The 22,389-nt window shown below is 38.5% G+C and overlaps 1 protein-coding gene across 7 annotated transcripts in view; it reads right to left on the reverse strand.

Moving 5' to 3' along the window:
• Positions 1 to 22,389, reverse strand: part of LOC138746060 (dedicator of cytokinesis protein 4-like) — a 282,285-nt gene that overhangs the window by 199,040 nt on the left and 60,856 nt on the right. For 6 of the 7 annotated variants that reach the window (XR_011346681.1, XM_069903813.1, XM_069903810.1 and 3 more), the window contains exons 2-6: positions 18,844 to 18,927; positions 13,399 to 13,439; positions 11,604 to 11,659; positions 8,184 to 8,280; positions 1,486 to 1,634 (exon numbers count right to left, since the gene is read on the reverse strand). Coding sequence is in view for 6 of the 7 variants with exons in the window: in XM_069903813.1 (XP_069759914.1) it covers positions 1,486 to 1,634; positions 8,184 to 8,280; positions 11,604 to 11,659; positions 13,399 to 13,439; positions 18,844 to 18,927 (427 nt within the window). In the remaining variant the exon portion in view is untranslated. The remainder of the gene's footprint in view (positions 1 to 1,485; positions 1,635 to 8,183; positions 8,281 to 11,603; positions 11,660 to 13,398; positions 13,440 to 18,843; positions 18,928 to 22,389) is intronic. The other variant, XM_069903812.1, reaches the window with a different exon arrangement.

Raw genomic sequence — 22,389 nt, forward strand, 5'->3', positions numbered from 1 at the left:
ATCGAAATATTTCTGCTTTGTTGACAAAAATTTCCACAAGTGCTTTTGAGACCACTTAATATTCATCCAATGAATTAAAGTGCTCACAATATGGTATGCTTGAAAAATCAAAAAAAAAATGCAGACTTGATTATCACTTTGAGGTGTACTGCGATGTTCCCTGCAGCAATTACTCTAAGCTATCTGTTGTTTATCAGTCTAATTCTCCACCCCATTCCATCTGTGTACTCCTGCTCTGTTCCATTTAGGCCCAATGCAAGCATGAGGAAAAGTTCTTCATCTGCCATTTGGGCACATTGCAACTTTCAGGACCTGCCTTTCTTCATCTTGTGGAAACAAGGTTTTGCAGATGCTGTAATCTGGAGCAAAAAAACTCAGCAGGTCAAGCAACATCCGTGGAAGCCACAGACCTGGCATGACGTTTCTAACTTTACCTGAACTGGCCAGTTCGACTGTAAGATAATCCACCTCAGACTCTTCTCTCTGAATACCATCTCATAAGAACATAAGAAATAGGAGCAGGTGGCCATCAGGCCTGTCTTCTTCTGCAATTTTCCAAACTCCCTTTTTAGCTTCTGGTTCAGCAAATCTCTGATCACAGCTTTAACATATTCCCTTGTTTTCTCTCTTGCAAAATCTCCTCATTAACCTATCAACTGACAACTCTATAAACACTTTAATTATCAGGACAACCTTTGCTTCAGTCTAACTGATATATTATATATATATTCTTTGTCCAATGCATCCAGCTGTCGTATCTCTGCATCTTACCCAATTTCCAAATTTGAAAAGGGTTTGCCACCCAAAACAAACTTAATTTTACTTTCCTCAGATGTTGCTTGATCTGAGTGTTTCCGGCATTTTGTGTTTCTAACTTCTACACTTCCAACACAAGACGAGCCAAAGGAATTTGTGCCAGATTTTGCTTTACCTGGTTGGTTAGGGAAGTGTAAATGGGGAATTGAAGAGAAATTTTACGGTCACTGTCGACCCAAGTGGGACCCATTTTCCGGTGATCAACGCCTACCCCCTCTGAAACTACCCGATCCATGTACCTGTCAAAATGCCTTTTAAATATCACAATTGTACCCACCTCCACCACATTCTCTGGAAGTTTATTCCACATACCCACCATCCTCTGCATTAAAGAAGTTTGATTTTGAACATCAGTTTCAAAGTAGACAACATTACGAACCCTGCAACTTATCCTTATTTCCAGAACTGTATTTATACAGGCCTGATTCTGGTGTGACTGCCTTTCCTCATCAACAATTTCATTCCTTCCACATTTTTGCTGTGGTAATTTGTATTGATTGTGTAAATCATGACTTGGCACCCATCAAGATTATTTTCTTGATAAAGTTGACAATTGAGTATTATTTTCCTTGCACATTTACGTACTATTAATGGATGCAGAACATCAGTGTGGAATAAAAATCAAGCATTAAATATTACATAGTGCCTTAACCATGACATAGTGCTTACTCGTTTCCCCAATCCAGGCGAGCAGTTATGTGCCGCTTTACGTCTTTCATCCGGTCGTGTGTTAGATGCCCAACAAGTGCCTGCCTACGGAGATCAAGCAGCTCATTCATCACATGCCACAGTCGGTGGAACAAATCCCCTTCATTCTTCTGTCAAAAGGGAGAAATAAATAACTATCTTTTAAGGAAATAATGCTTTTAAAAAGTAATGAACCACAAACTGCAAGAAATGCACTGCATCTCAGTTAATAGAGAAAGATCTCAAGTGCACAAAATTAGCTGCAGTTGCAAGAAGCATTCACAATCAAATTAGAACTAAATGCAAAGAATTGAAAATGATGGGCTCTTTTGTGGGACTGAAAGAAAGATACCAGCAAGGGAAAGAATGGTTCAAAATTAGTTCAAAATGAGAATGCATAAATTGGATAGTTTTAATTTTAATAAGGTTAAAACATGAAGATGAATCCAAAAAGTTCCTGGCTTAATAATGCAGAAGCAGTTAAGAAAAGGAACTTGGAGTTTTGAGAAAGAACTTAACCATGTATCATCTTTGTTCTGAATTGAAAAGGATTTATTTCTTTTTGCAAGAATCTGCCTTGGGAGAAAAATAAAATAATAGCCTCAGGATAGCCAAAACATTTGAGAAATAATTAGCTTATTTTTAAAAAAAATTAGACACTATAAATGACAATCATGAAGTGGAACTCGATTTCCTTTTCTGAATAATGTCCAACCTGTATTTCATAACCAGCAGAACCCTGATATTATATTTATAAACCTTATTTTATTTTCTTGCTCTTTTGCAGAATGTGGCAGATTTAATTTTTTAAAACTATTTTTCAACCAAATTATTGCTATTGATGATCATTTCAAATTCTCTTCATTGAAGTCACTTGATAAGGATCTTTCCACGAATTCAAAGGTGCTGAGAGCCCAGATTTACACGCTGCAGGAAATGGATAATTATTCCATGAAGTTTTTTTTGATTATAATCAAGGTTACTGGAAAATCATTTTCTGTCTGCTGCCATCCAGAAAAAGGTCACGCCCTGGTTTGTTGAAAGGAGTAAACCACAAAAGTCTTCAGACACCACGATTGAAGTAAAAACACAGTGATACTAAGAGGGTCAAATGATGTACTTCATATAACAAAGATACATGACCAACTTTTCAGGCTTGAGCCCCTCATCAAGGAATGAGCAAAATATGGACAGGCACCAGAACAAAATGGTGGTGGGGGCAGAGGGAGGGGGAGGGAAGAACATGGGTTCACGGGCACGAGGTAATAGATGGATAAGGGAGGGAAGGCACAACGACCGCAATGTGAGGGAGGCTGGATGGTTCTGTGAATGGAGAGGGAAGGGGTAGAGATCTGGCGGAAAGAACAGAGGGATGGGGAAAGAAAGGGAGAATAGAAACCAGAGAAGTCGATGCCATCCAGTTGGAGAGTGGTCCTCCCTCTTCACCTGCCTACATTTGGCTCATACCTTGATGAAGGGCTCAAGCCTTAAACATTGGTTATGTATCCTTATCTTTGCAATATACAGTACACTGTTTGACCTGCTGAGTTTTCACAGCATTGTGTTTTTACAACCTGATTTGTTTTGGAGTTTAACCCATACTACTCTGATCTGAAGCATTGGGGTAGAAATATCTGATCCTACAAACACTACTACAGGCAGCTCAATTCAGTCCCGAGAATGTAGTGCTGGTTGGGAACCGTGAGGGGAAGGAAACAGAGGAAAATAGATTTCATGAAGTGGGAAATGGATTGCAAGAATAAAGGACAGAAGAATGAACAGCATGAGGAAGTATAATAAACAATTTCAAATTCACAATGAGAATTTAACAGATGAAGCAGATGTATCAACCAGTGCCTGCCTGCAAATTGACAAAAATGGCAGCAGTGCTGGACCTGTGACAACTGCAGCACTGCCACTGGCACAGGCCCAGGAAAGGAGGAGACAGGTACCCGGCAATGCTCCATGGGGGTCCAACTGCCTGCTCGTGATGCCAATGGCCCGTTACAGGCTAACTCAGCCATTTATAGGGGCTGGCTGTGAGTTTTTTTTTTAAACTTAGGAAATCAAAGAGGTCCTTGCCAAAGATGGGGTTCCCATCACCCTCCATCCACTAAGAAAGAGAATCCTGAGAGATAGCTCTGCAGGAAAGGTGCTCTGGCAGAGGACCAGCAAGGGGCTCATAGCTGATGGACCCAGACCAGGCTGCAGGCTCATGGGAACCAGATATTAAGACCATGATTTGAGAGGGTGCTGAAGGGAAGAAGAACTTCTAAAGAGATCTTGAGCATGGAAAGCTCCCTGATTGCAGTAGAAGTTCAGATCTGGGAGCTTGGGTCTGCAATGGATCGAACAGGGGGCTGTGTAGCTGCAGGAGTGTTGGAGGCAAATCCAAGGACACTATGGTTCAGAAGGGAATATCGTTTGCTTCCCTGTATATGATGAGGGGTCCGGACAATGCTAGTGGTGCTTCTTTGAGAGCCTTTACAGCAGGTAAACGTTAACAAATTTTGTGTATTGTAACATTGTGTATTTGTACACGACAAAGGAATTTTGAATTAAACTTCCTAATTTTCCACGTGCCTTCATCTTCTTCCTTTTCTTATTTGACTTGATAGAAATACTTCAAGCTGTACATTTGGCTGCTTTTGCGCAAGAAAACAACAGGCAGCTTTAGATCAGCATCCTTTAATAAAAATTATGTCAATCCTTTTTGATCAAATGAAATACTCACTAACAGAGCCTGTGGCAGATGGTAGCTGTGGTGTGTCTCTGGAGTCCTCCTGACCTGAAATACGATGTTACCATGGGGATATGGAGCATAAATTCAAATATTTCTTAACCAACTAGGTGTGGTCTCAGAAAATTTTACATGGCATTTATTACAAGAATCGGGCCAAAGAATAAATTTTATTTTAATTTAAAACCTTTCAGGAAAAAAAAATCATTTTTAATCAATCTGCCAGATTGATAGGATCCTGATTCGCAGCAGCTGTCTAAATACTAGATATGAATCAACACAATTTTTGGGACTAGGCATTTTGGATTCTGTGTGTGAATTAATTTGAAAATTATTTCCTTAGATCAGGTCATATATGATATATGGCATAATTTCTATTCCAGGTGCTGGAAAATATTAGTGAACTGCTCCAATATGTTTATTCACATTAATATATGAAAGTAATGTATTCTAATTCCTTATTGGAGACAAATGATTTTGTTCCATCATTAGAAAGAACAAGCAGCAGAAAAAAAAGTCATAATTAACACAGCACTATATTGAAGTACCTTTTTTGTTTAAAGGTACTTCCTCTGCTCTCTTGCAATTTAATTTTCCACTCACATGCTACCTTCTTGTTTAAAAAAAAACAGGCTTTGTTTAGCATCCAGTTGTTGGGCATGAGGTGTTTCAATTGACCTGCACAAATCCTTCCCACTTCTCACCTGAACTTTAATATTAGACAGTGTACAAGGACACTTGGAAAACTGAAATGATGCGATTAATAATGTCCAGTTCTCTGATGGATTACATTCTCCTCCCATTTCATACAATGGAATGATTGCTTCACATATGAAACTTAATAAGAGAATATTTTAACTGCTCACCAGCAACAGTTTTATAGTCACTTATGCTCAGAATAAGAAAATAGATTATTAATTACATATAATCTTGGTATTTTTAATCAGTTAAGCTGATTGTTTTAGAAGCCCTGCTTCACTAATGCACCTGAGGCAAATTTAGATTTCACCATGTTGAATAGGTCATGAAGAAACAAGCCATAATTGTGGTTTGTTCTAAAAGGAAGATGAACAGGTATGTCAACAGTCAGCTGAGGAATGCTCTTGTCCCAAGCATTCCTGTAGCTTTAGACATCCTTCTGGCCATGGCCAGATGGAAGTAGTGAGCAAACGGTTTGCACAATTGGGATTTTTTTTTTGCTTGACATTGTTTTAGACCTCAAATACTGTGACAGAAGGTGAAACCACCTCGTTGAACAGGAATCTTGATTTTGTTTGAGACAAAAACTCTCATATTTTCCCTTCAATATGATGGAAGACAAAGCTCAAAACACCAAACTGAACATGAAACTTGAAGAGAAACAAAAGCTGCAGATGCTGGAATCCTGAGTAACCAGTGAGCCTCTGGAAAAACTGTGTCAGGCCGTACCCATGGATAGAAATGGGTCAACATTTCGGCTCGGGACCCTTTATCAAATAAAAGTGTGGTGGTGATGCATATATATAGGTTTAAAAAAGCTGGGATTTAGTGATATTGAATAGAAGGTGTGCGAAATGGGGAAACAGCTAGAGGGGTCATTGGTGCGAGCAAATACAAGTTAGAAAGAAAAGTATAGTAGGTAAAAAGGCAAAAAAAATTTAGATCAGGTGGAGATGGGATGTTACCTGAAATTAGAAAAAAAATGTTCATGCCATTAGGTTTCATATTGTCCAGGCAGACTATGCATTGTTCCTGAACTTTTATGTTTGGCCTCACCCTGACAAATGCATGTGGCCAAAAAAAAGACACAAAGGTTGCAGGAGTTGAAATGGTCATCTCCAGGAAGCTCAGGGCTGAGATCCAATAAACAGAGTGTTGGCATTCAGTGCATCGTGCATTTGTTCTCACCAATGAAGAGGAGGCTGCTCTGGGTACACTGAATGCAATAGATTAGGTTGGGCGACGTGCGTGAAAAAAACTCTGCCTCACCTGGAAGGTCTGCTTGTGGTTTTGGATGGGATGCGAGGGGAAACATTTTGAGCAAGTGCTGCACTTTTTGGATTTAGAGTGGGAAGGCCCTAAAAGGGTGGGCAGCAGAGGGTAGAACAGTCCAGAGAGTCTTCAAGAGAATGAGCTCAAGGGAAAGCAGGTTGGAATGGCGAGGGGAAGATGTGGCTGTTGGTCTGTGGAGGAGGCTTTGGAAAATAATTTGTCAGATGTAGAGGCTGGTGCAGTGAAAAGCGATGACCAAAGGGACTGTCCTTGTTCTGCTCTGCTTGGGGTGGGGGAGGGGAGGGAAGTGGAGTGAGAATGGAAGGACAAGAAACAGAGAAGATGCAGGTATAGACTTTATCAAAGACAGCAAGAGGGAAGGCACCTTTATTAAAGGAGAACTTTTTGTATGTCCTGGAGGGGAACAGATGCAGTGTAGGTGGTGGAATTACAAGACGGGTGGGAAAAGGTAGCTATGGGTGTCAGCGGGTTTGTAAAAGATGTCTATGGACAGTTTGTCCCAAAATGGAGACAGAGGTCTAGGAAGATTTGTTAAGTTTTTGCATTGGGACAGGAGGTAGCACTAAAACTGTTATCCATGTCATGGAGGAAGAGTTGGAAGTGGTGCTCAAGTAGGATTGGAATAAGGACTAACCACATACCAGACAAAGAGGCATGTGTAGCTGGGGCCAATATGTGTGCCCTTTGCTGAACCCTGGATATGGAAGGAGTTGAAGGAAAAGTTGTTCAGGCAAGGACAAGTTCTTCCATTAAGAAAGTGAAGAGTGCTAGTGTCTTCCTAATAAGGAATGGATTGCATTTCCACTGTGAAGATAAAGAGGTGGAGTATGTCCAGCTGTCAGTGGGAAGGGACTAGATGAGGGAAGACAAAATAGTGTTGAGGAACAAGATGTTCAGTGGTTCAGGAGCAGGCAGAAACAGAGCTTGGGTATAAGTGAGCAGGATGGGGTTGGGAAAATATCAGTTTGCAGTGGTGGGGATATCACCTGAAGTGAAGAGGCCCGTGATGATATCCTGATGGTTAGTGAGGTCTGGGTCTTGGAGTAGATGTGACAGCAGACACCCAGTCTCTGCAATATGGAGATCAGTAATTAGACTGCAAACATGCCTCCCTCATCTATGGATTTGAGTGAATTTGGAGTTGGTGTAAAGTCCATGGAGAGCAGCATGTTTGGGGCCTGAGGTTAGAGTGCCTAATTAATTGAGGTGGAGAAGTCCAGGCAGTTAATGTCCCATCAGGAGGAAACTTGCTGGGGAGGTGCATCAAGAGGAAAAGGACAACTGAATCTTGAGCAATAAACTACTATTCCAATTAAGTCAAAGTAATTATTAAAATTCACATGATTAAAGCTTTGTGAATTGTAACCTTTGTGTGGATTTTTGTACTTATGCTATATTATTAATCAATCAATTTCTTCCAGTTTCACGTAATGAAAGTAAAAGCAAAGATTTGGACAGCTAGTTCAATTAGTCTGAAAAAATGCATCTTGAAGAGCAACAGAAATTTTAAATTAATGAATCCCAATCAGAACTAATTATATTTTTAAATTGTTGAGTCTACTGGCAATGTGAGAGAAAACAATTAATCCTGTTGCTGCTTCAGCTGTCAAATTTTATTTTAAGGGTTATTCAAACAGCATGGAGGTGTCAAAAGAAATCTTCATTTACGAGAGGAACATGAATGTGTCATAATTCAGTACATCAAACCTATTGTCGAATACCAACAAGGCTTCTGGACAGACTGAGAATCCAACCATATTTCCATGTGGTAGAAAGATAGGAAATTTCACCGTCCAGCACCAGATGTTGGAGTTCATGCAAATGTTAATTCATTAATACTGAAATATCAGAATTCTGCTGCCCTTTTTAAGTCAGAACCTTTCTGAAATGGGAGTAAAAATATATTTCAGTGGATATGCATTTTTAGATACCAAAAGAATACTGTTACCACATAAAGCTGTTTCCACATAATTCCCCATTCTCGCAAAGTTCCTGTCATTTCTGTGATGACGGTGTCTTCTGTTGGAATGACTGTTTCAAATTGTCTGTGATTGTAAAAAGAATTGAAGTCACAAATCTGTGGCAAGTTACAGAAATACTGGGATATTTCACTTTTTCATAGAAAAAAACCCCACATTTCTATCTACCTTGTGAAAGTCTTGGGCAAGAAGTTTCCACTGCATGAGTTCATAAATATAAAAAAATTGTCAAGCTCAGCTGCACAATTTCTTGAAAAACTTGAGGGGCATGTAAAAGTGAATGTTCATAGTCTTTTCCCAGGCAAAGAACTGGAGGGTATAAGTTTAAGATAAGAGGGGAGAGATACAAGGAAGACCTGAGGAGGAACTCCCCCCCCCTCTGCCCCCCTGCCCTCCCCCACTCAGAGGAATCTGTAAGGAACTGCCAGAGGAACCTATAGAAGTGGATATAGTTTCGTTGTGCAAAAGACATTTCAATAAATGTATGGAGAGGAAGAATTAGAATGGACAGGCAAGGCTGGACAATTGACAACATACCTTTAGTTTGCAAATAATCAACTTGCAGCACATGCAAGATACAAAAAAAGGTATTCAGACACTGGAAGAAGTGGAAACATCTTGTTTTCGAAAGAGCCAATACTTATCCCAAACTTAAATGTGACCCTGAGGTCATGGAATAGGTGGGATCAGGGACAACAGGGCTTTTGGGCCCTTTTCCCTCATCTGATAGATACAAGGTAGAGACTTGGGAGTCTAATAAACACTCTACCAATCAAATGCAAAGGTGTGCCCATATTCCTTGGCATGCAAAGTGATTAAACTTAGAACAATACAATACAGATGCGCACTCATATCCGCCTATGACAACCCTCCCCCATCACATCAGTTTTTTTTCACGTGTCTTCCCACCCATATCCATCTATGACCTCTTGGCTTTGGGCCTGTGCTCCTCCCCTTGCCCCTCCCCTCACCATTTTATTCAGGCACCTGTTTACTTTTTGCTCAAACCTTGACAAAGGGCTCAGGCCCAAAATGTGGATATCCATCTTTATCTTTGTTACATTAAGAATGCTAGGCTGCTTGCTGAATTTATACAGCTTTTCTGTGAAAACGACAAGCTCTCTGGTCCACAGTGTTTTGCTTACCCATGTAAATCTCCACATCAGTCTCACCCTTCCCTCCCTCACACCCCATAATCTTCCATTTTTCAACATCCAATTCCATTAAAATCTTTAAATGTAACAAGACTCACTCACCACCTTTGCAATGCATTCCAGGCACTTAGAACTCTCTGTGTAAAAACCTACCTTGGATGTCTTCCCTGACTTACCTCCACTCACCTTAAACAGATCCCCTCTGGTGTTAGCCATTGCCAACCTAAGAAAAATGTGCCAGCTGTCCATGCCCACTCACATCAGCAAGGTTAACATACTACTACAGTGCCAGTGACATGAGTTTGAATCTGGCCCTGGGTAAGGGGTTTGTTCTTTCTCATGACCCATGTGAGCTTTCCTTGGGTGCTCCAAGGGTTGTAGGTTAATTGGGTGGCCAAGTTTTCAACGGGTAAAATTGGGTTCTGCCAAGTTTTAAATAAGATGTAAAACATTTTAAAATGTCAACTTACTTATATTAAGCTGCCTTTCACCTCCATTATTCCAAAGAGAAAAGTCATAAGCCTGTTCTCCAATTGAGGCAGCATCCTGGTAAATCTCCTCTGTGCTCTCGCTAAAGCTTCTACATCCTTCCTATAATTAAGTGACCAGACCTGAACACAATATTCCAAGTGTGGTCGAACAGAGTTATATAGAGCTCCAATATTACCTCATGGCTCTTGAACTCAATCCCTTAACCAATGTTGGTCAACATACCTCCAACTCGTGCACCTACCTTGTGGTGTTCAATGAAATTGAACTGCAAGATCCTTTGTTTCTCCAGACTGCTAAAAATCCTGTCATTAATTCACCTTCACATTCATTCATCCAATGCGCATTGCTTCACACTTTACCAGATTGAACACCATCTGTCACTTCTCCACCCAAATGTGCATCCAACCTATATCCCGGTGCAACATACAACTTTCTACACGTTTCACAACAAAACGAACCTTTACATCATCTGCAGTGTTACTGACTCACCCTAACGCTTCTTCATCCAAGTCATCAATAAAAATCACAAAGTCGAAAAACAAATCCCTGTGGAACACCACTCGTTACCAATCTCCAGTCAGAATCTACTACCACCCTCTGCTTTCTGTGGGCAAGGCAATTTAGAATCCACACAGCCTAGTTTCCATGCTTCATGACTTTCTGGGTGAGCCTACCATGGGGAATGTTGTCCAACACCTTACTAAAATCAATATACGCCAAATCCATTGTTCTACCTCCATCAACATCTTGGGTCATATCATCGAGGAAGAGAGCAAGAGGTATTGGAAATTGATGGGATGTTTCCTGCTTGGAGAGTTCTCAGTAGAATATTTACAACCCTTGCAGAGAAACCATTCTGTACCTTCACCAACCTGATAATCTGTTTCATTAAGCCCTGAATTTACATAGAAAGTACAATGTCACCAAACCACATGGTGGCAAGGTGATCATTGGTGCTCAAAGGCACATGGAAACCAGTATTGATTTCAGAATATCAGACAGATCCATCAGTTTTATATTCATGTATTTACATTCACATAAAATTAATTATGTATTTAAAAATTCTGACTCATACATATTAAATAAACCAGCAAACCATAACTTATTTTGTACTCAAAACTTTGAATCGAATTGGATTTTCTCCATAGCTGGACAACAAGTCTAAATGCTTTTCATTCACCCATTTGTGGTTTTAGTTCCACTCTACTCAGAAATAATGGACACTGTAACTGCTAAAAGCAAATCAGTGAACATCATGTACCCAAAGAAAGTGAAATGTGAAAAGAGATCATCAATGGTTCAGACGAAGTGCACAGGTTTTGTAATATTTCGTATGTGTGTGTACATATCAAAGTGCAACACATTCTTAGCCAGGGACATATTAAAATGTAATTGCTAACTATATGCAATATATCACATTTATAGGGAAATGCAAGCAACTATTTTGCTCATTATATTTCCTACCTTTAATTAAATCTTAAGACCAGGAAGTACTTTCAGCAATAAATCTTAATTAATCTCATCATTTAACTCATGAAAGTCTTTATCGAGCAGCCAATTTGATTATGACTGAGGGATATTTTCTTCTCTTAGGCTTAATTATATGTTTCTGCAAGCAGCTAGATATCACAATAGTGTAATTGCAGTAGCAATTCTGTGGAATAACTGTTCAAATTATAATATTTCGGAGAGTTAAGCCTGAGGATGGTTCTCCCTTTCATAGTTTAGAATTAATTAACTTACCCTTTATTTTTGACAATTGCATTTTTCAAGTGAACATAGGCAGCAGGGAAAATTCCCTTAAAGAATGAAAAAAAAAACATTGGTTATTTTTTTTAAACTACATGACAACAAATGTGAAATATCAAAGTACTAACACCATGCTTCACAGTTTAAAAAAAAAACTAACATTTGCATACTATAAGTAAAACAAATCAAGGATCTTTAAATAAAATACACTCTGACATAGACATGTCACTGAAATATTGCCCATGTAATGAGAAATTAGGTGATGAAACAAAAACTTTCATCAACAAGGTTTCAATCACATTCTGAAGGAGTAAAATCAGGAACTGGAGAGAACAGTGTTGCACAGGTGGCCCGAAAGCAATAGCTCCGGCCTTTGGTTTAATGGAGGATTTTTCTACTTCAATGTCAGATAAAAAGCAACTGAAAATTAAAGGATCAGGACTGGTATAAATAAAATTGTGATTTTTAATTACATGCCACTTAAAGCAAGTACAGCAAGACCCCTGATATCTGGCACCGAGGAGGATTGGTAGATTACAGATAAGTACATCTTCCAGTTGCTTTGAGAGTTTCTCTTACAATGCCTAACTAATACACCTGCATTCAAAATAAGTTGTTTAAAAGACAAATACTATATTACTTACACTGAGCAAATTTCACTTGCATGAATATGTAAACCTTAAAGCATTTTACTTTCCTTGAAAACTTTTAAACATTACTGCATCACCCCCTCAACTGAACTGCCCAAAAGATGAACAATAATATTATAGATAATTAACCCCCCCTCCCCCCTTAACAAGTTTACAGAGAAAGTATGACCAGGGATTTTCTTACTAGTCAGGGATAAGGGGACACTTCGAGAGAGTCACCCCAACGGCGAGTGACATCAACCAACCCCTCATCTTGGGTGACGCCATTTATTTAACAAAACTTTATTTAAATAGCTACTATGAGAAAAGCATGACCAAGGCATTCCATTTGCTCAATTGGCTCAATATTTTCTCCCATCTTTACCAAAAGCTTGTGTGTTATTTCGGAGCACACTTACTTTTACAATTTTAAACTTATGCATTTTTTTAAAATTCATTATTTTATTCTTAATTTTTAAAAAAATATTTATTTTCCTCAATTTATTTTTGCCAGTTACTTGAATTCTGGAAATCAGGGTTTTTTTCTGTACCAGGAAACAACCAGATTTCTATGATTAAAATCTTCTATTCTAAAGAAAAATTGACATGATTGCACAGATAACATATTTGCCACCATCTTAAAACAAATATGTAATCCTTATCCGATACTTGAAATCTGAAAAAACTGAAGTCCGGGATTAATATCCACAGACTGAAGAAATAAAGCATGACAGTATTGTAGAGCTTGTCAAAAGAACCAAAGACTTGTTGATCCAAACCAAGGCTTTTATTAGCAAAAGACAGGAGCTCTTCACAGGTGGCCGACCAGTCCGGAATGATCCGACCTGGCTAGGGACACAACCCTTTAAGGCCCAGACAATAGGTGTGGCTTAGCTCTCAGCCAATCGCTGTAAGCACAGTCTAGATACAGTAACTATATACACTATGTACATTGGTGATAGATCTATACTATCACAAGTATATTATGTACAAAGCAAGACTTTCACTTACATAGCATCTTTTAGATGCATTCTGCATGTCCCCAGACGGAAAATACTGAACATAATTTTTTTCTTTAAGTATAGTGATTCATTTAAGCAGAATTCCAAGCTTTTCTTTTAAATTCAGGTTTAAAAAATTAAATATGTTGATATTTATACCTTAGTGCTTGGATTTTTTAAGACAAATCCTCTGTACCAACCTGAAGACAAAATACAAAAGGAAAACATCAGTTTATGTTTTTAAAAAAAAAATAAAGGTTGTAATAAGAGGACATGAACACAGGTCATGGGAAATCAGTAGAAAACAAGATCAAGGTACACACATGACCCATTCAATAGCATCAAAAACTATCTCTGATCATGTTCCCTGCAAATAATTGCCACCAACTCCCTACAAGAACAACGAGGTCAACCACATACACCATTACTCATGCACCAATTCCCAAAAAACGGAGGTGTAGGCACATATGCAAGTCAACACTACAAATGCAAAATTGCTGTTCGACTTACACTGATGAAAACAGTATCGACGTCACTGAAATTTATTAAATGGGGCATTAAGTTGCTTTCCTTGCACAATAGTCCCGCATCGGACTTGTCAGCCACAAACGAGCCTGCAGCTGACGTGGACATTTACCCCCTCCATAAATCTTCGTCCGCGAAGCCAAGCCAAAGAGATATCAACTAAACACAATGTTAGAAACGTCCAAAATGATGCAAGGAGGCAGTTCACAGCTATTATTAATTTATCCTGGATTAGCTACCAGACACTTTTTTACGACGTGCTAAATGTTAATTACTGCCAATGTCACTGAAAATTAGCTAGCGTACAGTTTCATTTCTTCATTTAAATTGTTGGCTATCTGAAAAATGCAAAATAACCAAAAATATTAATTTTTTTTTTGTTTCCCTCAGTCCATCCTGCTCCTCTACCTCTTTTGCCATTCCAAAACTCAATCTGAATATTCTCTTGATCAACTGGTGTTTACACTTCTATCTAATTATTTTGCGTTAATTTCACAAGCCCTCCGGCAGGTTAAAGAGGTGCACAGGTATTTGCACTGTTCACTAGGGGAACCAGATACCCTGTTGCTTTAGCTGAGACATTGACATCTCAGACTTTCAACTTGCTTTGCAAAACTTTATTGGTCAATGTCCATATTCAAAAGATAGAACCTCAGGTTTACTATCATGTGCCCCAAGATAGAGTGAAAGGTTTTGCTTTGAATAGCAAATAAACCATACGGAATGAAGCATTACAGAGAAAAAAAATCTGTTACAATGGAGCAAAGAGAATGTTGTTTTATTACTATGTTGGCTCAAGAGTCTGATAGCAGCAGGGGGAAAAAGGGGCCCGGAGTGTACATGATTTCACACTCACGAACCTTCTTCCCAATGGAAGGAGGGCGAAAAGGTTGTGGCCAGGGTGTGCTGAGTCCCTCACGTTGGCCGCTTTTCTGTAGCAGTGTCGATGGAGGGGAGGGAGGTTTGTGTGATTTTCTGAGTGGGGTTTATCTCTCTCCACCGTTCCTTTCAGCATTGGGTGGAGCAATTCCCATGTCATGCCGTGATGCATCCCGACAGGATTTTTTTTTCCCACACTGTGAACCATAACAATCAAAATACATACAAATCTTTCCCTCTTAAATATACACAGTGGCATTTTCTCCCCCTTTTCCCCCTCCCTTCCTTCCCCCTTCCAAACCCATTTAACATTCAACAAATACAATACAATAAAACCATTAAACAATGTCATCACACAATGAAAATAAACAAGAAAATTGTGTCATCTACTTTTGCACACTGGATCAAGTCATTTTGTCTTCTTATTTTAGGGGGTGGAGGTCTGAGGCAAGCCTTCTCTGTTGTGTTCCATGTACAGTTCCCAAATTTGTTCAAATAAAGTGACTTTATTTTTTTAATTATATGTTATTTTTTTCCAATGGAATACATTTATTCATTTCCATGTATCATTCCTGTACTCTCAGGCTCCCTTCTGATTTCCAAGTTGACATTATACATTTTTTGCTACAGCTAAGGCAATCATAATAAATCTTTTTTGCGCTTCATCCAGTTTGAGGCCTAATTCTTTACTTCTTATATTACTTTGAAGAAAGATCTCTGGATTTTTTGGTATGTAATTTATTAACATTTGAACAAATGAAGTACAAATATGGTATAACTCATGGTAGAATGTTTGCATACCACCAACTGAAAACCTACTTAAAGGACAAATTGGGAAGCAGACTGAGATTACCAGAAGGAAGCAGCTTTGAATATGTGATTACAGACACAACGATAATAAAAAGATTTATAACGAGCTTGATGTACAAGCTGCAAGAGAAGGAAAATTATGATTATAAGCTATAAACCCAAATAAAAATGGGAAAAAGATTTAAACATAAAGATAAAAAATGAAACATGGGAAAAGTTATGCTCCAGAACTATGAAGAATATAATAAACACGAGGTTATGCAAGATACAATATAATTGGTTACACAGGTTATATATCACGCCTCAAAAGTTCAAAAGAATGGGACCCAACATTATCAGATAGATATTTCTGCTGTAAGAAGGAAACGGGAACAACAGTACATGCAATTTGGGCATGTGAGAAAGTGGAAAAGTTTTGGGAAGATCTAAATCAGGTATTAAATAAAATCTCAAAAAGCGACAGGATATTTTTGATGGTGTACCTGAAAAAAAGTTGTTAATGCAGGCCACATGCCAAATTTTCCAAAACTTCTGAGACAGTATACACATTGGCGCTTTTTTTTTTAAAAAGCCATCACATCAACAAAGACAAATTGTCAAAGATGTCCAAGAACTTAAAGCTGTCTAGTATCTCCACCTCAACATTATTGAAGCATACAGAGCAGCAAGATTGACCCCTTTTCCAACATGGAGATTGAGCAGGTAGTCTCTTCTTGCCTTTGTTGCTGTTTACAACTAATAATGGATCAAAATTTCAAAACCTTATTGAAGCTATTTTGTATAGCATGTTGTGAACAATTGCACCAAACAAAATACTATAACCAGTGAACTTTACAAGATTGCATTCTTTGTTCAGTGCAGCTTTACTACAAGTCACCAGACTGAAGATGGCCATGGAATTTCAAGTGAAAATAGAACTCAAAATATTTTTTTTTTTTTAAATATGATTTTCAAATTTTAAGGTGACATCAGTCCCAAATAATTCCATCAATCTCATCCCCCCCATTTCCAACTAATCTATTCTCTCTCAAATATTCATCAATTCTCTTTGCTCCTTTCCCATCTTTTCTGCCACTCACCAACACAAGGAGTGATTTACATTAACCACGTAAACAAGCAGTGCTTTTTTGGGGGAATATAAAAGGAAACCAGAGGACCCGAGCGAAATCCACACAAGTTTCTGACTTTTTCCCCTCTTAGTTGTGTTCTTTTGTCGAAATAAAAATAACTTCATATTTGAACAAAAGGCTAGGTGATATCCGAAAATATCCAAACACCAAGAAAAAAAATTAGCGCCAAAAAGTGGAAAATAAATTCAACACCTGACTTGCCCATGTGGGACTCTGCTGGTGCCAGTTTGATTACAATAAAAGTTGAAAACAAACCCAAAATCTTTGCTTCTGGCCAGAAGATGCCAAACGGAGCTGGGTACAAGCCTTCAGCATTGGCTCCAGCTGGCGACTCCACTCTCAACATTGGGTGTGGTGCCTTCTGCATCAAAGCAGTCACCTCAGGCTCCCAGGCAGGAGTGGGGACCTCGGGCAGGAGCGGGGATCAGAGTTGGGGACCGGGGCGGCAGTGGGGAGGTGATCTTCTTTCGTAAGGAGAGCTCACGTGCTTTTTGGTAAGTACTAAACATTATTTCATGCTTTTTGGTAAGTACTAAACATTATTTCATGTGAATTTTCCACGTGTGGCTTCATGTCAGCACTCAAAAAAAAGGCTTGCCGTTGTTTGTGGTTACTGTTTAACCACTGATACTACAGTGCTGTTTCGTTCCATTGTTCCAAATCCGAAAAACATCTGGTCCAAAGCATCTCTGATGAGGGGTTCTCGACCTGTATTATAAAGTGATCAATTATACAGCAAAGATAAAAATGTTTACATTTTTATCTTGGTGCTCATTAAACAAGATGAAAAAGACCATAAATTCAAGGGATTTTTAAAAATGAAATAATTTCATTTGTGAGAAATCAAAATCATATTTCTCAAAATCAGTGTAATTTGCATTGTCGATTGATGATACCTGATGCACAAATTACAGCCCATGGCATTACTCTCAAGTTTGATTGACTGTTTATAACAATACACAAAGCAGTGCTTTGGAGAAAGAAAACCGTGTGGCTTGCATTCTCCAGTATGCTTTGATACAAGGTTTATATCAATCCTTATTATGCCAACTTCTAAAATGTATGTGTTTACCTTTTCCAAAAATATGCCAAAGGACATAATGCAATGATGAAGTGCACTTCATGATGTGTTTTTTTTTAAAATATCACTGGAAACCTGAAGAAAATGAGGGACTTACAAAGCAAATCGTGATGTGTGCAGATTTCCTTTTAGGTCCCCTCAGGACCTGGCAGGTAACATGTATGGTGGCATCCAATAGATATCTGTCCTGTGCCTCTCAATTCTACTTGCTCTGGATTAGGATGTCCCCTACTCACCTGCTCCCAGGGTTTCTCATCCCCTTGCCATGGTTGCTTTGGTGAAGCACTCAGAGAGGAAGTCTTTTCACTTTACAGCAGGAGGTCATTGAGAATAAATCCCTCGGTCCAGAACGCACATCGTATTTATCCAATTTTAAAGGTTTCAATGTATTTCCAAGCTGTACATATTTTTTGCCTCCACGATAGGCAAGAAAATTGCTCTCAACTCTCAGGAATGAAGTTATTTCAAAATATTCACTGGAAACAGCTTTCATTTTCTTTGCTCACTGTAAAGAGACCATATCTCCTCACTGCCCCTCTTCCCTACCAAGACACAACAGAAGTGCGGGTGGGGAAAGAAGCCACATAAAAAAGCACATGCAGTTTGCTCTAAAAATCAGTGGTGTCAAAACCAATTAAGGTCGTAAAGAGCAAACAAAATCAACTGAAGTTTCGTGTAACATAACCCATTCCTCAAACATGCCATTTAGAATCATGTACAAAAACATTCTTAACATCCTCAATTTCTTGTTAGCTTTATCCAAAATCAACCAAACCAGTGCAATTTAAACCAACAGTAATACAGCTAGGAGATTTATTGTTTACGCACTGGTTCTGAACCCACCACAGCTACAAATCAGACTGCCCTCAAAAATCAAATTAATCACTTTCACAAGTTTTGACCTGTCATTTTTCTTGTCACAGGCCTTCAAGAAAACATTTCAAACAAAACTTGTTTTGTAGTTGCAGAAATAAATCTGAAACACCAAGTCCAGGTTGATACCATTAAGAGTTCAAAACAAGAGAAACCAAAGTCAGCTATTTGATCGATTGTGCGAGCTCTGCCAAATATATGATTTTTTTTTAAACTTAATAAGCTAGCTATGAATTTATTATGCACAATTTCCAAATTAAGGAGGTTTAAATTCCTCCAAAATGTTTCTGCCATTGGCAAACTCACCATCACATTTTTCCAATATTTGAACTGTATCCCCTACTTCTAATGGTAAACCTTGAGGGACTGTTCCTCGAAAGCCAGATATGACTGAAAGAGAGAAATCAGAATATTTAATTATTCCATTCAAAGTACTGCCAAGCAGAAAAATATAGATATAATGCAAAGATAATAGTTTTTTTCTTAAATGGGGTGCACACATCTTGAAAAATGAAGAACATTTCCAACGCTTACATTTTTAGCATTTGAAAATATTTACATCTTGATGAGTTTAAAATGAGTACAACTGCTTTGCACCACTGATAAGCAGCATGGGAAGTTTTCATACGTATGCATTTCAGCAAACTTTTTTTTAATGCCTTAATCAGATTAAAAGCAGTAGCCTGTAAAAAAAAAATTAAGCTGTGGGGAATGATATTTTATTGAAAATCTCAGCACAAAGCTTAAATGTGCTCTTTAGCAAATTTATGATAAAAATAAAGCAAGATTTTCATGCATCAATGACCCAAATTTTGGAACATTTTCTGCTTGCTTGCTTTACATTGGCATCTTTTATCCCCACAAAGTCACAAATTACATGGTCACAAATTACATGGTCACAATTAAACATGCAAACTTCCACACAGATAATGCAGCAAGTCAGAACCAAAAGCAGAAAGTCTCAAAGCTGTACCAAGTGCACTCAAATTATGCAGCCCCTATCCTTTCATTTTTGTGGGATCCTGCTATTTGAAATAAAGTTTTGTCTCACCCACAACAATCAAATACGGAAAGTAACTAATTTGTACTTCGAGACATGAACTTCAGAAAACTCACAATAAAATGTAAGTCTTCCTTCTCTTATTCTTTTTGAAAGCAGTGAGATAACGATCAACTGTGGAATAGACTTGGGCAAGAAGGCATTATATGTCAAGAAAGTGGTTAACATTGACATTGGTAAGGAATCCCACCAGTTACAAAGTAAATATCATGACCCCGAAAGATCACTGGAGATAGAATCATGTTTTTTTTCCAGGGAAAACTGTCTACCATTGTAACCACCTACAACGGATAATGGGTCCTAAAATTATGAGCAATTGCAAAGCTATTGTTCAATTTATATAGCCATAGCAGTTACCACAGATATTTTGGTGAACAAGTCGAATCATGAAACCTATAAAGAATCTCTATCAAATAAAAGGGATCAACTTGTATGCCGGACATACATTTGAAACCTTAAATTCAACTCAAAATGCAATCTGCGCCGATCAGCATGCAAGTCAACCCTTGAAAAGTAGATTTGGCATGTAAGGCGACCCTTAAAAAACCAAAAACCTGACTGCAAGAGATTTTCATTGAGTTTTTTGAACCACAATTCAAACAAACCCTTCAAAATCACTGTCGACTGAAAACAGCAACACATTTAGAACCCTTCAAAATCATTCTCGCCATCATCGTCTGAGGCAAAGATGGCGGCGGCAAGCACATCCACACTCTCACTGTTTAAACACTCATCATATGGCTCCAAGTCTGTATCTTATGAGACGGTTTTAGCTTCATCATGAGATGTCCCATAACACTTTTTAAACAATTTTTAATCACAGTTTCTACTTTAATTTTGTCCCATGCCTTGAGCACAAAGTCACACAGCACATCAAGTGATGCAGCACACATTGCCCCACCTTTGGTAAACGATTTTTCGGCACTCGACATCCATGTATTCCATTCCTTGCACACATGGTCTTTGAATGGTTTGTCCAAGCAGACATCGAGAGGTTGCAATATAGACTTCAAAACACCCGGGATAACTGCCATGTTAGTATTATGTAATACTAATCTACTTTTAGTCTTCTCAGTTAAGTGGCTACAAAACATATAGCAGACCAAACTCCATTATTTGCGTAAACTGCCTGGCTGTCTGTTCCATACATTGTCTATCCATAGTTTTACACCATTTTCATCCATCCATCCTTTTCCATGAAAACATACAAAAATACCCACAGGAAATTTCATTTTCGGTTTAATTTTGATTCTTAACTTTGTCCTGTTGGCCACACATGATAACACCACCATAAACTTGGTCCTTTCGTGGCCTGTACTTCTGGTTTGCATAGTTTTCACACATTTCCATTCCACTGTTCTATTGCCTATCATGTCGAAATTCATAGGGGTTTTGTTCCCGTTTCCGATATTTTCCAATGCATCCTGGTGTCTCTGCTGGTTACAAATAATAAACTGGTGAAAACTTTATCTTCAAGATCTTTTGGTAGTTTCTGTGCAATTTTTGTTTTTTATAGTAATACCAAGATTATTCCTGTTCAAGAAATGATTGCACCAACCTACTTTAGCCTCAAAATCGTCACTGAGGCCTGGGTGCGCCTTGTCCCACTGCAGTGCAAATGTTCTTGTTTTATTTCATGTGACTAAGTAGCAATCTTCCTCTGTTCATGTCCCCATTCTGCAACGTGATTTTCCAACTCTGGCCAACGAGTGATTCCTTTTCTCAACTAACATCGCCTTTTTGGTATTTTTCTTAAAGTTTCTTCTTTCTTCCTCCAATCTCTTACCAACTTCTCAGATACATCAAATTTTCTTGCAGCAGTGCAGGTGTTGGCTTCCTTAGCCATTTCTATCACTTTCAACTTAAAACTTGCTTTATACTTTTGTCACGAGTTGCATCGTGTTGATGGACCCGCCATGATAGGAATCGCCTCCAGCCGACACCCAGATCAATCCAAGTGATCTTTAGGGGTTAACTTATACCCTGGGTCAACGGGCCAACTCAGGCATCTAGAAAAATGGGTCGACTTGTACACCAAATCTACCATAAAACCTTTAAAATGAGGCTCAAAAAGGGCTATTTATATGCTGATCAACTTACATGCCAAAATATACAGTATTTAGATTTATCAAATTTGTCCAGTAAAGTTCACAGATAGAAAGCAATTTTGGATGAAGTTCTGGGCCAAAGGAATCATATTGTTAATTGACCCAAGAACATGTGTCTGGCTTTCTTGAGGTGTTGGTATGGTGCTGTTAGGCAAAAAGCACAAGGATTACAAGTAGCTTGAAGTAACAACTTCATAATCAGCAATTTCTTCTGAGTATTTTGATCCTTCAGGAAAAGGACAATTATGTCGAACTTTCCCTGTATTTCGGCTCTTGCCAGGCATTCCACACAAATTAGAATGAGTGACAATAACAATGCAGCTTGTCCATTTCCAACATTTTTCTTAAATCATCACATGTTCACTTCCTTATTTTTACATAAAGATTAGAGCTATTTTGAAAGACTTCAGATTTTGAGATATATTTTAACAGAGAGAAGCTGCATGAAAAAAAGAGAGCAAATCCATCTGAGCACTACTACAAACTCCCGTTTTAGTAAAATGAGATCATCACCGCAAGGGATAGTAGACAGGAGGGACCAAAAGGTCGCAGTTAACATTTCACACAAGCACAACACAAGTCACAGCCCAGTGATAATGTGATCCATTGGAAAAACTGAGGGAAGGCTTGTCACAGTCCGTTCCAGAATTTGATATATTTGCAAAGATATTGTGATTTTGTTAG

The sequence above is a fragment of the Narcine bancroftii genome, chromosome 11 (assembly GCF_036971445.1).
Source record: "Narcine bancroftii isolate sNarBan1 chromosome 11, sNarBan1.hap1, whole genome shotgun sequence".
Lineage (NCBI taxonomy): Eukaryota > Metazoa > Chordata > Chondrichthyes > Torpediniformes > Narcinidae > Narcine > Narcine bancroftii.